This window comes from Panthera tigris, chromosome C2 (assembly GCF_018350195.1).
Source record: "Panthera tigris isolate Pti1 chromosome C2, P.tigris_Pti1_mat1.1, whole genome shotgun sequence".
Classification (NCBI taxonomy): domain Eukaryota; kingdom Metazoa; phylum Chordata; class Mammalia; order Carnivora; family Felidae; genus Panthera; species Panthera tigris.
In genome coordinates, this window is record NC_056668.1 from 149478480 (window position 1) to 149496035 (window position 17556).

The following is a 17556-nucleotide window of genomic DNA, read 5'->3' on the forward strand; positions in this document are numbered from 1 at the left end:
TATACCTTGTGTGTTATCTGTACCCCACTTTGGACTACTACTTTTTTTGAGTGCTTATTTATTTTTTATTTTTTGAGAGAGAGAGACAGAGAGGGAAAGAGTGCAATTGGGGAAGGGTCAGAGAGAGAGGGGGGACAGAGGATCCCAAGCAAACTCTGTGCTCACAGCAGAGAGCCCGACCGGGGGCTCGAGCTCCTGAACCTCGAGACCACGACCTGAGCTGAAGTCAGACACTTAACCGACTGAGCCACCCAGGTGCCCTGAGAAGCGCTACCTTAACGCTCTCATCTTTATGAAACCTGATTAACTTTGATATAAAACATACTTTTCCATATTGTAGGACTTGATTCTACCAACCTGGATCCTTCTAAACAACTTCTTTGAGGTTTCCAGTGTTTGAAGTGGGTATTAAAGTTTTCTAGCCCTTTGAACACTCTTTAAAATGCAGCTCTATTTACCTGCACTTTATCATAATTGGAACCCAATTGCAGAGACAGAAGGCTCGCACAGCCAACTCTTCCGTAGAATGCAAATTGTGCATGGGAAATACTTCCCCGGGGAGAAAATGGAGTGGCTGTTGTGAGAGAGGTTATTTTTACAAGAACACACCAAATGTCTCCCGTGCTTTAGTGTTTTATCGAAAATCTCAATGAAAGAGAACCCTTTGTGAGAGATCAATACACACACGCACATGCACACGCGCACACGCGAGAGTGACAGCAAGAGAGCGATGCTATGTTTTAGGGCGCGTGATGGAAACCTAACAGAAGTTGCCTACATCAATTGTGAAATGTCGAAAACAAACAGCCCAATAGTTTGCTTATGCATCCTTCATACTGGCACGTGATTTTCTCTTTGACAGCCACTCACCTTCACTTCTTCCCCAGCAGGATTCATCTAAGGTGATAAAACTCATCTTTCAGGTAGCGTATCCATTAGCCATTCCTGTGTCATAAGCTACTGCCAGATTCAGTGGTTTATTCTTGCTCGTCTGTCTAAAGGTTGGTGGGGTGGCTCTGCTGATCTCGGCTGGGCTCAGCCAAGCTTGGCTGCAGGCTGTAGGTTGGTTGGGTCTGGCCCTGTTCCTTGGACCTGTGACACGTTCTCATAGCGAGTGGCAAAAGGTAAGTGGACAAACCCACCTCCATAAACGTATTTCAAGCCCCTTATGCAGCTCTCACCGTAACATCTTATTGGCCAAAGCAAGTCATGTGGCCAAGTCCAAACCAAGGGTTGGAGACTCCAATGCTATGATCTGAATGTGCCTCCCACCCCCCCCCAGCATTCATATGTTGAAACTTAACCCCTAAGGTGATGGTATAAGGAGGTGGGGCTTTTGGGAGGTGATTAGGTCATGAGGGGTCCGCCCTCCCAATTGGGACTGGTGTACTTTTAAAGGAGGCGCCGGAGAGATTCCTCGCCTGTTTCCACCATGGGAGGACACAGTGGGAAGATGGCAGTCCGCAACAGCTTCCGGCAGCACCTGGCCATGCTGGCACCCTGGTCTTGGATTTCCAGCCTCCGGAGTGGTGAGAAATACATTCCTGTTGTTTATGAGCTGCTGGGTCTCCGGTATTTCATCACAGAGCCCCAGTGGACTGAGAGAGGTATGTTCCACCGACCATAAGGCACGTCCTGTGGTCAAGCCCAATGTCAAGGGTGGTGCCCTCTTCTCAGAGTTAGGGTGTAAAAGGCGTGCATATTTGTAGAACAAGGGTCTTTTCTACTATCAGTAGGAAAAGTGAGGCATAGCATCTTGTACAAGTCACGGTGCTCGTGTGTGAAGGATTTTCTTATCCCGAGAGAAGGAGGACACAAGCACTGAGTACCTATAGTACTCCAAGATTCTGAGTTTTCTCCCATGTTATTTCATTGAACCTTTTAACACCACTAGAACCCATTTCACATACAAGGTGACAGGCCAAGGAGCTAGGACGTGGACAGTCTAGGAGTGGAGCCTAGTTTTTTCTGGCAGCCTTCACGTGCCTTGACTATTGGGTCACATTTTTGTTGTTGTTGTGGCAAATCAAACACTGACCTCTTAGGGGGAAATATTTTTCTTACACTGTTCTAATACCCCAGAAGCAAGAAGTGCCGTACTTTTTCTGTGAGCACAGCTGCCCATCCCTCTTGATATTCAAATTGTTGGCTCAAATGGATTCTCTTGAAAACCTACACTGATGATGCCGATTGGTTGCTCAACACAGGCTTTGGGGACTTCTGCGGGTTAGAGAGGCGGACTGTTCCCGTCACTTGAGTGTGACTGGCCTCTCTTGACTGTCTTGCTATCCTATCCTGCAGGGCTGGGGCCGTGGGGAGGAAGGATGGAGAAATCAGGAACTCCAGCCAGGAAACGCTGCCTGAAGAGAATTTCAGGTGGGTCGACGATGTTGTTCTCCCCCATCTGAAATGCCCTGTTGACTTAAATGTTAGCTCGTTTGTCACCAATGCTTAGCAAACACCGATGTGCCAGGCACATTCACGGGAGTGTGGAGAAAGCTAGAGATGACCGGGTGAATCCTATGGATCTGTGTCTTAACAGGTGATTCTGGTGCCACTCAAGTTGGAGTATTACTGTGTTAGGCCACCAGATAGAGAAGGCTGGTGGCTTCTATTAGAATTACTATTCATTCATTCATTTCAGGTTAGAGGAGGGTTCCTACTCTTCTTCGGGGATGGCAGGGGCCAGGGTCTGGGGAGGCCAGCCTCAGAGAAGCAACAGTTGCCACCGATCCCGTGCAAGACTCTGGGAGAGTCACGGTCCTGCTTCCTGCTTGGCTATGCAGTCCCTGCAGGGATGGGCAGGGGCCTCCCCGATGATGTCCAGGCTTACCTGCAGGGTCTAAGGGTTCTCAGCCTGGGCACTATGGACATTTGGCGCTGGATAACTCTTGGTTGTGGGTGGTTATGCATTTACCAGCATTCCCGGCCACTCTCCACTGTATGCCAGGAGCAGCACCCGCCCCCCCTCCCCCCCCCCCCTCTGCCCCGCCAAGTTATGACAATCAAAAAGGTCTCCTGAGGGATTAAATCACACCACTCCCCTCCCGTCTCCTGCTTTGAGACTGCTGGGCTTATGCTGGGAAATTCTGTTCTCAGGATAACGAGCAATGGAAAAGCCAGTGGTGGAACTGGAAGGAACGTGGGGTGTGAGGCTAGCAGCCTTGAATCTCGGCCCCTCCGATGACTGGCCACTGACTTCTTTCCCTGCCTCCTCTCCACTCCCAGTCTTCCCCAACCCCCAAAAACCACACCCCCACACACATTATTTTCATAAATGACTTTTACTTCTTTATCATTTCTCTTGACAGTAATTCTTGGCGATGTGCATATAACATGAAGGCAAGCATAACTTTCAGAAGTCATCAAAGATATGGTCTTATTGTCCTCGTTTTCTTAAACCATTAAAATATTTTCATTTATAAAAATTAATCTAAATATAAATATTGACACTGAAGATCAAAATCACTTGATGACAAAATAATTCTTCCGAAACTATAACATATGCTTATGGTTTTTAATAGTAAATTAAATCTTTGCACTTATTTGGCACAAGGAAACCTTTATAAAATTTCAAACGCCATAGAGCAGGCTTCTTTTTTTTCTTTTTGTTTTTTTTTTTTTTGTTTTTGTTTTTTGCAAGGCTTACACAGTACACATTTTTGTCAAAGAAAACTGAATATTAACACTGGAACACACCAATAGTTGCTTTTCATGCCTCTTAAAGGAAACATTCGATTTGGAACTCAGATCTTTTGTTGTTGTTGTTGTTGTTGTGTTTTTAAAATTTGTATTTGTCTGCTTTGAGTCATACCAACAGAACAAAAAGCCAAGATTTACTGTGTTTCAAAGAAGTCACTTCTGTTGGATAGCACATACACAGGATCAGCAAAGGGTGTCACCGGAAGATAGGTAGATCGCATCAGGAATGGATCGGAACACACATTTCAGCAGCAAATCAGGTCTGGCAATGTGTGTAGCAGCAAAAGAAGGTAGAAGTTGAAACCAACGCAGGGTGAGGCTTTGGGGAGGCATTCCGATTACAGTTGGCTTAGAGGTGTGACTTTGGCAAACTAATCTCTCTGGCCCCCTCAGTTTCCAAATCTGAAAAGTGGGGATACCTACTGAAGAGGGTTGCTCCGAGGATGAAAATGAGAAGAAACTGCCTTCCTCAAAGCAGTCACTTAAAACATTTCGGTCAAACTATCCCCTTGCCCCCCATCGTTTGCTTTCTTCCTAAGATTCAGAATGTCTCAGGGACAAATTTTAACAAAGGCTGTAAATGCTCAGTTCATTGAGCGGAATTCTGCTCCACTGGCTTTTACAAGCACACTCTACACGGTCATGCCTTCGAGACCACAAACGTGGAGCACGTGTCGGCTCGTGTGTCTGTTAAACTCACAGTTTGTCCTTGCTTTTTTCATGCCTGTGAGCTTTCCAAGGCTATTCTTTTAACCATTTTTTTCCTTTCAGGTCATCCTACTACTTTTGCCGAATTATCTACTGGGAAATAAATTCTGGAGGACATTTTCTCATGTGGTTAGAATCCACTTAGACACGGCCATCACTAAGCTGCATCACGTGGATTCCAGACAGCGCCCCAAAGTTAAGCCAATGGTGAGCTCTCTCAAGCTCCTCTCCCCTTCACAGTGGGGAACCTGTCAGTGAGTCCAAGGAGAAACCCTAAATTCTCCATGAGACCTCGATTCGGAAAGACCTGGGCCTGGCGTGGGTGAGTCAGAACTTTCCATTCCGTGGTGTGTGATTGCAAGGCGATGGAAATGACTGGGCCACTGGTTACGGTCGTGTGGTGTGGGGAGAGGGGTAGCTAGGAGCTTCCCAGGAAGGAGGCGGCTGAAGGGAGACCTGCATCCTTGCCGGGTGCGCGCTCCCCAGATGGGACGGTCCCGATGTTCACTGCGGGGACATCTGCACATTTTTCCTTAGCGTTTGTGGGACAAACGTGGTTTTGAGAGATTAGTAAGAACTGGTGCTGAATTAAACGATAATCTCCATCTCCCTTCTTTCCACCCCCCCGCCCCCCCAGCTCCCAACGGTTCTCCTTTGGACAAATAACTATTGACATATAATTTCAGTTGAATCAAAGGGATTAAAAAAAAAGAGAGATCTTAAAGACAACACACAGTAGCGAAGCGAACACGGAGAAGATGCGTCTTTTGAACAGGGAGCTCTGTTGTTGGAAGCCAGCGTCTCGGTTTTCTGTCTTGGATTCCCCTGGGAGCCTAAGGCAGCGAGTGGGCAAGACCGCAGTGCTCAAGTCTGGGGCTGCTTTCTGGGTGAGGTATCAGGACAGCCCTGTGCAGTGGTGCACCATGGCCCCCCCAGGCCCCCTCCTCGGGTGGAAATCGGTACAGTATTGGATGGCTGTTGGGTCAAGGCACTGTCGTGTACGGCCGGAGGCAGTGGGTCACTGGCAGTGGAGCTCCGTGGCACTAATACATCACAGCAGACGCCAGACTGGGCTCCTACGGCGAGACAATGAGCGCATGGTCATCAGCCACTTGGCAAGGGCAAGAAGAGGCAATTAAAAATGTCTCCTGCTTTTTTTCTTTTTTTTCTTTTTAAATAGGCTTCGCACCCAACATGGAGCCCAATGCAGGGCTTGAACTCAAGACCCTGAGATCAAGACCTGAGCTGAGATCAACAGCTGGATGCTTAGCCGACTGAGCCACCCAGGTGCCCCTGTTTTCTATATCATAAAAAATGTTTGTGCTCGTTGACTGGGAATATTTAATTATTTAAAAAATGATACTTAAAAAAAAGTTTATTTTGGAGAGAAAGAGGGGTGCACCTGCATGCACATGAGCAGGTGAGGAGCAGAGAGAGAGGGAGAGAAGGAGAATGCTAAGCAGGCTCGAAGCCACAAACTATGAGATCATGACCTGAACCAAAATTGAGTTGGACACTCAACTGACTGAGCCACTCAGGCACCCCAAAAGTGATGCATTTTTTACTTGTACTTTTTAAAAAAGTATTTATTTTTGAGACAGAGAGAGACAGAGCACAAGCAGGGGAGGGGCACAGAGACAGACAGAGGGTCCGAAGCAGGCTCCCAGCTGGCAGCAGAGAGCCCGAAGTGGGGCTTGAACTCACAAACTCATGAGATCATGACCTGAGCCTAAGTCGGATGCCCAAGCTACTGAGCCACCCAGGTGCCCCTACCTGTACTTTTTAATCTGTCTGAAATTTATTTGGCATGTGGAATACAGCAGTTATGTAATTTGATTCCCTTCCCATTACCACCCCCATGGCCAATTTCCTATGTTCAGAGTCTCTTGTGGTTTGCTTCCCTCTCTTCTCTTCCCACCCCCACTTCCTTAAGTTCATGTGTTTTGTTTCTTAAATTCCATGTATGAGTGAAATCATACAGTATTTGTCTTTCTCTGATTGACTTGTTTCGCTTAGCAGAATACATTCTAGCTCCATCCACATTGTTGCAAATGGCGAGATTTCATTCTTTTCGATGGCTGAGTAATCTTCCATTGTGTATATAAACCACATCTTCTTTATCCATTCATCAGTTGATGACATTTGGGCTCTTTCCCTAGTTTGGCTATTGTTGATATGAGGAACCTCCATACTATTCTCCAGAGTGGCTGCACCAGTTTGCATTCCCACCAACAGTGCAAGAGGGTTCCCCTTTCTCTACATCCTTGCCAACACCTGTTGTTTCTTGTGTTGTTAATTTTAGCCATTCTGACAGGTGTGAGGTGGTATCTCATCGTGGTTTTGATTTGTATTTCCCTGATGATGAGTAGTGTTGAGCATCTTTTCATGGGTCTGTTGGCCATCTGCATGTCTTCTTTGGACAAGTGTCTCTTCATGTCTTCTGCTCATTTCTTCACTGGGTTATTTGTTTTTTGGGTGTTGAGTTTGGTAAGTTCTTTATAGATTTTGGATACTAACCCTGTATCAGATCTGTCATTTGCAACTCTCTTCTTCCATTCCATAGACTGCCTTTTAGTTTTGTTGTTTTCTTCGCTGTGCAGAAGTTTTTATTTTTATAAAGTCCCAGTAGTTCACGTTTGCTTTGGTTTCCCTTGCCTTCGGCAATGTGTCTAGTAAGAAGTTGCTGCGGCCGAGGTCAAAGAGGTGGCTGCCTCTCTTCTCCTCTAGGATTTTGATGGTTTCTTGTCTCACACTTAGGTCTTTCATCCATTTTGGATTTATTTTTGTGTATGGTGTAAGAAAGTGGTCCTATTTCATTCTTCTGCATGTTGTTGCCCAGTTTTCCCAACACCATTTGTTGAAGAGACTGTCCTTTTTTCTATTGGATATTCTTTCCTGCTTTGTTGAAGATTCGTTGGCCATATAGTCGTGGGTCCACTTTTGGGTTTTTGATAACATTCCTCTGCTCTATGTGTCTGTTTTTGTGCTTGTACCGTATTGTCTTGATGATCACAGCTTTGTAATATGGCTTGAAATCCACAATTGTGAGGCCTCCAGTTTTGTTTTTCTTTTTCAGGATTGCTTTGGCTATTTGGGGTCTTTTGCGGTTCCATACAAATTTTAAGATTGTTTGTTCTAGCTCGGTGAAAAATGCTGGTAGTATTTTGATAGGGATTGCATTAAATGTGTAGATTGCTTTGGGTAGTATAGACGTTTATTTATTTATTTTTAAAAGAACATTTATTTGTTTATTGTTTATTTATTTTTGAGAGCGGGGAGGGGCAGAGGGGGGGAGACAGAAAAGCAGGATCCCCGCTAACAGCCTCACGCGAGGCCCGAACTCACGAACTGTGAGATCATAACCTGAACCAACGTCGAACACATCACCAACTGAGCCTCTCAGGCAGCCGGGGGAGTACAGACGTTTGAACAATGTTTGTCCTTCCAATCCATAAGCACGGAACGCTTTTCCATTTCTTTGTTGCCCTCTTCAATTTCTTTCGTAAGTGTCTTATAGTTTTCAGCGTACAGATCCTTTACCTCTGCAGTTAGATTTATTCCTGGGTATCTTATTGTTTTTGGTGCAATTGCAAAAGGGAGTTCCTAATACTTTAAAACAAATCAAAAACACATTCTCAGATATGCCTGTACCTCTTCTGAGCCTTCTTTTCCACTGACCATTTTTTATAGCTTTTAATTTGTTTTAAAATCTCGCAGGAGGGGCGCCTGGGTGGCTCAGTCGGTTGAGCGTCCGACTTCGGCTCAGGTCATGATCTCATGGTTCGTCAGTTCAAGCCCCGCGTCAGGCTCTGTGCTGACAGCTCAGGGCCTGGAGCCTGCTTCGGATTCGGTCTCTGTCTCTGTCTCTCTCTGATCCTCCCTTGCTCAACATTCTGTCTCTCTCTCAAAAATAAATAAAGATTAAAAAAAATCTAGCAGGAAAATCACTTTAATTTTGCAAAAATGCTTTTGTCTATTCTTTGAGTCATTCTTTCAGGAACTTTAGTTCGAAAGAAAGTCCCACTGAGAGCTTTATGAGAATTGGATTAAACTACAAATTAATTTGGGAAGAAATGACTTTTCTTGTTGAACTACTGATGTAGCTGAGTAATCAATACCTCAGTCTTAAAGGTGTCCTTGCATTTCTGTAGAAGTTACTGCTGCAGTGAACTCGCTGATGCGTTATGTAGTAAGCTGCGTGTGTGTACATGTGAAGAAGGAGAGCTGTTGTGTGGGGTGTGTGTGCACGCGTGTGTGTGTGAGCAGGCACGAAACACGTGCGCACACGTACGTGTAGCTTCACAACACGAATCTTTGAGTTTTCAAGTTTTTTTAAGTGTTCCGGAGTACTTTATATCGCCTGGAATTAATTTCTGCTTAAAAAATCTATCCCTGAGGGGCGTCTGGGTGGCTCAGTTGGTTAAACCTCCCGCTCTTGATCTTGGCTCAAGTCATGACCTCACTTTGGTTCATGGGATTGAGCCCTGAGTCCAGTTCTGTGCTGACAGCATGGAGCCTACTTGGGATTCTCTCTCTCCCCTTCCCTCTGCTCCTCCCTTGCTTGCGATCTCTCAAAATTAATAAACTTAAAAAATTTAGCAGCAAAACTATTTGTCCGGACAGTCTTTTTTTTTTTTTTTTAATATGTTTATTTATTTTGAGAGACAGAGAGAGAGTGAGCAAGGGAGGGGCAGAGAGAGAGGGAGAGAGAGAATTCTACGCTCTCTTGGAATGCAGGGCTTGCTCCCATGAACTGTGAGATCATGACCTGAGCCAAAATCAAGAGTCAGATGCTCAACTGACTGAGCCACCCAGGTGGCCCCAGACAATCTTTTCTTTAAGTTTTACTAAGTTTTAAGTCAGTTCTTACTAATATTCTGATGTAATTCTTATTTTATTAGAATTAAGCCTCTAAAATTCATTACTATATATTTACATCGCATGGCATGTTTAAATTAAAAATTTACATCTGTTAGAGTCTCTTATTTTTATTTATTTATTTATTTTCTTGATTTGGCTTACAAAACACTCTGCTTTTTATTTTTTCGAAGAATAAGCTCTTGAACTTATGATCATTTCTATAGTTTTCTGGCTTGCATTCATTGGTTTCTGCCTTTATCTCTGATGTCTGGAATGCATCGTGTATGTGGGTGTACGTGCTTTCTAACTTCCAAGTAGAGTTTCTGTGTATTTTAAGTTTTGTTCCAATTTGCTAGGTTTGCTCTGTCACTTCTGGTGGTCTAGGCACATGTGGCTCTTTAGATTAATTAAAATGAGTGAAATTTAAAAAATCAGTTCCTTCGAGGCAGTAGCCACATTTCAAGGGCCCAACAGCCACATGTGGCTGGCGGCTGCCATATTGTACACCACACAGAGAACATATCCGTCATTTTGGAGAGCTCTGCATGACAGCGCGGCTGGAGAGTCTCTCTTTTTCACATGCTTTCATTTGTACTTAATTTTTTTTTTTTTTAAATTTTTTTTTTTCAACGTTTTTTATTTATTTTTGGGACAGAGAGAGACAGAGCATGAACGGGGGAGGGGCAGAGAGAGAGGGAGACACAGAATCGGAAACAGGCTCCAGGCTCTGAGCCATCAGCCCAGAGCCTGACGCGGGGCTCGAACTCACGGACCACGAGATCGTGACCTGGCTGAAGTCGGACGCTTAGCCGACTGCGCCACCCAGGCGCCCCTTTTTGTACTTAATTTTTAAAAAAATGTTTATTTTTGAGAGACAGAGAGAGAGAGCACACACGTGTGCACAGAGGAGGGGCACAGAGAAAGGGAGACAGAGGATGCAAAGCAGGCTCTGAGCTGTCAGCACAGAGCCTGACACGGGGCTTGAACTCACAAACCGTGAGATCATGAGCTGAACTGAAGTTGGCCGCTTCACCAGCTGAGCCACCCGGGCTCCTCGTAATTTGTGTTTATTTTTGGCATATTTGGGCTTCCCAGGGTTGCTAAGGGAATTTTAAAGTCACCAGCCATGGCACAATGAATTGTATCACTTTTGCATGCTGAATCAAGAAAGGCTCAGGACTTACCTATTTATTTTTTAAAGTTTACTTGTTTATTTTGAGAGAGACAGAGACAGTACAAGTGGGAGAGGGACAGAGAGAGGGAGAGAATCCCAAGCAGGCTCCACACTGTCAGCACAGAACCCGATGTGGGGCTCAAACTCACGAACCATGAGATCATGACCTGAGCTGAAACCAAGAGTCAGACGCTTAACTGACTGAGCCACCCAGGCACCCCGATTTTTTTAAATCAAAATTAAAACATCCTCCTTCCCCGTTTTCTCCAAATGTTTTTCTCTTGGATTCTACTTTGTTTGAAAGTGATATTGCTGTTTTTTGTTTGCATTTCTTTAGGAAATATTGTCCATTCTTTCATTTTTAACCTCGCTGTATTATCTAAAGGTAACTTATTTTTCAAAATAATCTGAGGTGAATTTAGGTGATGTAACATTAACCATTTTATTATTTTATTTTATTTTATTTTATTTTATTTTATTTTATTTTATTATTTTATTTTATTATGTTGAGGGAGAGATAGAGCATGAGCAGGGGAGAAGGGCAAAGAGGAAGGGAGAGAGAGAGAGAGAGAGAGAGAGAGAGAGAGAATCTTAAGCAGGCTCCCCTCTCAGTGTGGGGCCTGATCTCACTACCCTGAGATCATGACCTGAGCCGACATTAAGAGTTGGACTCTCGGGGCGCCTGGGTGGCTCAGTCGGTTGAGTGACCGACTTTGGCTCAGGTCATGATCTCACGGGTTGTGAGTTCGAGCCCCGTGTCGGGCTCTGTGCCGACAGCTCGGAGCCTGGAGCCTGCTTCGGATTCTGTGTCTCCCTCTCTCTCTGCCCCAACCCCACTCATGCGCTGTCTCTGTCTCAAAAATAAATAAAACATTAAAAAAAAAAAAAAAAGAGTTGGACTCTCAACGGACTGAGCCACCCACACGCCCCAACATTAACCATTTTAAAGTGAACGGTCCAGTGGCATTTAGTACATTCACCATGTTGTGCAGCCATTGTTTGAAAACCTCCTGTCCCTCTAAAGTAAAACCTCCTATCCACCGAGTGGCTTCTTCCGACGGCCCCTCCCTACAGCCCTTGGCACCCCCTGATCTGTGTTCTGTCTCTATGAAAGGTAATTTATTTGTAACTCTCTTATTTATAACAGATTCCTTCCCTGACCCCAATGGTCTGCCCTTTTAAGTGCGTAATGCATCTTTTTCACTCTTTGAAGTAACGCTCTGACGGCCAGGAGCAAAGTAACTGGACTTTAAAAGGTCGAGGGTAACGGCTGAGCAGTGAAGAAAAGCTAGCGGGCAGCGCTGTTGCCATGGGGTGCCTGAGAGACGCAGTAATCCGGAACCCCAAAGGGCACGCCCCCCATTACATCATTACCTGGTGCTCCGCACTCAGAGCACAGGGACGGTGGGGGTGGGGGGGGGGGAGGAAGGGGAAGGGAGGGAGGGGCGAGGCATAAAAGACAACAGAATAAACTGGCCCTTGCTCTAATCCTGTCACTCAGACATCATCTGCCCTCAGCATATTGGTACCACTGAGGCAGGTTAGCTGGATTATCACTTCCCGTATCAACAGCACCAAGCCTTTGCCCAAATCTGAAGCATGTGTTGGTGTTCAGGCAAACAGTCCGTTAGCCCTCTTTACGCGATCGCCTCTTTACGTGCCAATGATGTCCTGTCCCTCCCTTTGCATTTAGGGGCAGCTGCTGGCTTTTCTCAGGAGCACAAGTCATTCAGGGCTAAGAAGAGATTTAAGGAAGAGTGAATTTGGATCAAAAACAGGAGAAGGACTCTGGCACCTCAACCAGACCTTGACGTTCCCATGTACGTATTTTTACTTCTCTCGGATCAAACCCCACAAGGAGCTGGATGTACGGCTGAGAGGATGTATCCACGTATCAAAGAGGTGAGCGGTACCGGGCAGGGTGCTCATCACTTCTCACTGCGCCCCCGCCCCCGCCCGTCTCCCCCGCCAACGGACCATGAAACCATCCACGGAGGATGCTTCCTGGGGCTCTGACGGGGGAGCTGCAGACAGAAGGGCCACAGACTGGAGGCACCGTCGGCAGTGGAAGCGATGGGCACTGAGACAGGGCTGACTTACCATCAAATCCTTGGTGGTGCTTTTCCTTTCATTAGTCCTGTTTGTCAAGGAGCCTTGGAGAAGGAAGTTGCGGTTAAATGTTTTGATGGTGGTCACTGAAGATGCCTCAATGTTTTCGGCTAAAAGGAAACACATGGAAGTAAGTGGTACCCAGGAGCGGGGCCGAGTGTTGAGGAAGAAAGACCAGGTGTCCCCATCACCCAGATTTTTGCTCTAGACTTGGCATCTCGTTGCAGTCCACAGGTCTGACGGTAGAATCTCTAAATTTTGTGTCTATGTTTATGATATGCACCAAATGAACTCAAGAATTGTTAGCGGCTTTCCAGGAAAAGGTAGCTTGGAGATAACTGAACATAGTTCGTAAATCCTTATTTGCAGTTCTGGACTATAAAAGGCTCTAAAGACAAAATCTTTATAACTTTGGGGCCAAAACTGTCTGATGGGAAACCCTGACTTAAACTGACATGTGGCCATTTAAAATCCTGGTCCATCCCACCCAGTGTGAACATTCTCGAGCTTTGCTGAAAGGATTTAATGTGTTTATCAGAGGCTTCCCCAGACACCAGAGGGAGGGGACTGTTATGAAATATACAGTACATGTACCGTCTTAGCTTTCTGATGTCCAACACGTCCTAAAACATATATTTATCCAAGGGTTTCAGATAAGGGACCGTGGATCTGTAATAAATTGTAATTGTATAGGGTCTCATGGAATATAAAGTAGGCATTCAATAAATGTTTGTTGAAGAAAAGATCGGTGGAACCAAGACTCAAACATCTATCTTCTGTCTGTTCTTCTACTTTGTAGATCTAAATCTCTGGTTTGGCATCATCGTAAGCGGCTCCTAAATCCAGGGAAAGTGTTCAAAATGCCCAGTGGATGAGGATGCCACCCCGGCATTGCTGGACTCCCTTCTGGGCGGGGCGCTGTGTTAGATGCTTTCGGTGTCCTGCCCACGTTTCCCTGACATCACCACACATTCTGTCATTCGGCACATTCTGGAAGCATGTGACCACAAGCACCGTCACTCCCTTGGCTCATGCATGGGGTGGGGCAGAAGTACCAGGGAATTAATGCCTCCCCACCCCCACCGGAAACCTCAGGGGCTGAGGGCTGACAGCTGATATCCTCAGCTTCCTGTTCTTTGGGCAGGAAACTCTGAGGTGCAGTCAATACTGTCTCCCAGAAGTCCCCAGCAGGATTCAGCCTCATTTGCCCAGAGAAGTAAGCTATGAACTAAATTGCACTGTACCGGGGTGCCTGGGTGGCTCAGTCTGACTCCCGATTTCAGCTCCGGTCATGATCTCGCGGTTCATGAGTTCGAGCCCTGCATCGGGCTCTGTGCTGACAGTGCGGAGCCTGCTTGGGGATTCTCTCTCCTCCTCTCTCTCTCTCTCTCTGCCCTTTCCCCACTTGCACACACACACACTCTCTCTAAATTAATAAATAAACATTAAAAAAAAGACATTGGACTGTACTGATTTAATTTCCTTCCCTGAATCATTTCTCTCTTTTCCTACCACGATTTCTTGCAATCACGTTCCAAATCATATCCTTGTCCATGGATCTGCTTCTTGGGGGGGATTCAAGTCAAGACACATTCTCCACAAGAGCACTTCTAGGTAAGAACTCCCCGTTAGGTCTGGTTCTCAAACTCAGATCACCAAGTCACTCAAAGTCAGCCTTAATTCTTTGATAGCTCTGCTACTGTTTTCCTTTAAGCACACCTTTCACTGGTGGGGCAGGCAGTTTCCTCCTCTGCTGCCTTGATGTGTCTATGGTTTGTACCTACAAACAGAACACAGCAATCAATACGCCTTTGCAAAGCCAAAGATACATTATCTTCCAAATTTTCCAGCTGGTGCAATATTCCAACAGAGGGAGTGAGGGACAAACGCACCTGGTTCCTTTGCTTCTGATCGCGTTTTCTTGTGAGGCGGACACACGGTGCTATGTTTAATCCTGCAATGGTCAGGGCTGAAATCCGGCTCTCAATATCAGAAATCTTAATGCAACAGAAAGACAGAATTGGTAGGCGAAAAAGCACAGGAGGGGAGGATCTTTGTTAAAAGTGTCAGGAACCTCGGGGCATCTGGGTGGCTCAGTCGGTTAAGCGTTGGACTTCGGCTCAGGTCTCGATCTCACAGTTTGTGGGTTCGAGCCCCGCGTCGGGCTCCATGCTGACAGCTCAGAGCCTGGAGCCTGCTTCCTTTTCTGTGTCTCCCTCTCTCTCTGCCCCTCCCGTTCGCCCTCTGTCTCTTGCTCTTAAAAATAATAAAAAAATTTAAAAAAGTGTTAGGAATCTATAAAGATTAAATATGCCTTTATGTATACTCATTTACTCAACTTGCTTTTTTTTAAGATTTTATTTTTTAAGTAACCTTTACACACAACGTGGGGCTCGAACTCACAACCCTGAGATCAAGAATCCCGTGCTCTACTGACTGAGCCAGCCAGGTGCCCCTCATTCATTCAACTTCTACGAGGCCCTTCTCTATCTAGTGCCATAGTAAAAAAACAGCATAGGTTTTTCTTTGTAAATTTACATGTCTAGCTTGGTAGCTCCAGACTGTATCAACACCCTTGTCAGAGTATTTCTGGGGATAAATGGAAGCCTGGGGCATGATGGGAACCGTGGCCCAGGGCCTTCTGGCTCAGCCCGGGGGCGGAGGGTGTGAAAGGTGGTCAGGGAAGGCTTCTATAGCAGGCAACACTTGATGTGAACTTTGAAAGGCAGGTATGATTTAGAGGCCCTTCCATCTCCCATGACTCCATGAATCAAAACCGCAGAGCACCGGCTCTTAGGAGGGAGGTCCAACAGCCCCTGGTTCGAGTCCGTTTCTTTCACTAAAAGGACAAGTGCCTTGAGAGACTCCCTCTTCTCCCTGGGCGTCAGTTTCCTCGACTATAACATCAGAAGGTCAGAGAGAATTTTTTTCCCCAGCAGAGTCTTAAGGCAGATGCAGGGAGCAGGAGCCTACTCAGGGCCCAGAAAGAAGCCTGATCCATCAGGTCCCCAGGGTTGAAGAAGACAACAGTCCCTGCTCCCGGAAAAGAGCATTAGTATGTGCTGCCATCATGCGAAGCGCTTTAAATATGCGAACTCGTTCACGCTTCGCTCACGGACTCATTCGTGAACCTATGACGCAGGTACCGTGCTTTGAAAGATGGGGAGACCGTGGCTCCGAGGGTAAGTAATACGGCCAACGTTTCACAGCTGGTCTGGGGCAGAGCTCCGGATTCATACCAACGCTCATGCTCTTGCCACACCGCCACGTTCTCAGAGGATGTGCCGTGGGGGACACAGGAAGAGGCCGGAGCGGGCCGGTGGAGGGGCGGCAGGAGGCAGGGGTCCCAGCCGTCTTGCTGCTCTCCCCACGCAGCCTGAGTGTTACCGGGGTGTCAGGCAGGAAACCTGAAAGGCGGCTGCAGCCAGTGTGCGTGGGTTCTGCCCTGAGGTCCCCCCTCCCTCCCCTATCCCTGCACTCTCTTGAGCTGCTCGCGACACATCTGTCCTTTAAGGGCAGACTACAGGGAGTGTGAGGCTTCCTGCTCTGACAGCGGCCCGCAGTTCGGTTCCCGGATCGAGACAAGGTCCATAAAACCGGAGGCAGGGCTGATGCCCTCCTCTGCCAATGAAGGGCACTGATGCGAGTGTCTGCGTGTCTGAAGGCAGCACCGACACGTTTCTCAGGAAGCCACACGGCGCAGGCTGGTGAAGAACGTGGCCGTGAGGTCAGAGAGGTTAAAACCCTGGCTCCATCACCTGCTAGTTATTTGACCTTGGGCAAGTGGGATAACCTTTCTGAGCCTCAGTCTCCCTAGAAATGAAAGGGGACACGTCACGGAGCCCCTCGTGGAGTTGCTGGAAGGATTCATTACAATACTGAGGTCAAGCGCCAAGTACAACTTTTGGCACAAAGACAGGCTCGCTGAACACTAGGTATTATTGATAACGTTACTGTGATGTTTAAAAACGCAGAAAAACCAGGCACATTCAAACACAGAAAATGGTCGTTTGGACTCCAGGATTTTCTCCCATAAAACACGGCTCTTACAATTGAAGACCGGAGAAATCTAGAAGCAGGAATAACTAATTATCCAACATAACCCTCCCAGACACCCGCAAATAATATAACTTCTGGCTAAACCATCCAAGAAGTTATTTGCTGCAGAGTGTACCCCAGAAAAGAAAAGATTTGATCCCACTTCCTGTAGCCTTTATGGCAAACGGATTAAAGGTTGGGTGGCACTTATGGGAAATGATTTGTATTTGGGGACAGACGCTCTTCAGTCATTCTTGCTGATAATGAATAGTTGACGGGGCCGCGTCCAAAGAGACCACACCTATAGCACAGTGTTAACGCACCCACAGGGTGGAGAACGGGCGTGCTCACACTCTCAAGAGTGCTTCCCGCTGTCAGTGGCGGTTGTGATTTTTGACTCTCTAAAACAAAAATCCCGGTTGAAAAAATAATTAGCACGCAAGACTGTCATCTTCTCTCTCCATAGGTGGTTTCTACTGACCCCAGTTTTCCTAGGACACAGTTTAGGGGTGCCAGGTGTCCGTCCGTGAACCAGGGGCTTATACTGAGCTTACACTGCACGTCTTACCAGCACGTCTCAAGGACCCCACTTTGAGCATCAGCGACTTAGTCCACAATCAATTCTGATCCAGAGTCAGAGGCCACGGGGATATCCATGCAAGCTGCAAACAAGTGTCTTCACAAGCTAATATCACAATGGTACTATCTGTCTTACAGATAATATCATTTCAGTTCTGAAAAGGCCATATCTAAATCATCAAAATACTGGTCTGAGAAATCTTTTCTTTCCTTCTTTCTTTTTTGTTTTTCTTCCTTTCTTTCTCTTTCTCTCTTTTCTTTCTTTCTTCTTTTTCTTTCTCTTTCTTCTTTGTTTTTCTTCCTTTCTCTTTCTTTCTTCTCTTTCTTTCTTTCTTCTTTTTTGTTTTTCTTCCTTTCTCTTTCTCTTCTTTCTTTCTTTCTTTCTT

General features: G+C 46.2%; 1 protein-coding gene across 2 annotated transcripts in view; it reads right to left on the bottom strand.

Annotated features, from left to right (window-relative positions):
• Window positions 1-4575: 4575 nt before the first annotated feature.
• LOC102962809 (myosin VIIA and Rab interacting protein) overlaps window positions 4576-17556 on the bottom strand; it is a 370133-nt gene continuing 357152 nt past the window's right edge. For both annotated transcript variants that reach the window (XM_042957165.1, XM_042957164.1), the window contains 4 exons: window positions 14446-14550; window positions 14273-14333; window positions 12545-12663; window positions 4576-5486 (listed from right to left, as the gene is read on the bottom strand). In XM_042957165.1, coding sequence (XP_042813099.1) covers window positions 5454-5486; window positions 12545-12663; window positions 14273-14333; window positions 14446-14550 — 318 coding nt within the window. In that variant the 3' untranslated portion in view covers window positions 4576-5453. The remainder of the gene's footprint in view (window positions 5487-12544; window positions 12664-14272; window positions 14334-14445; window positions 14551-17556) is intronic.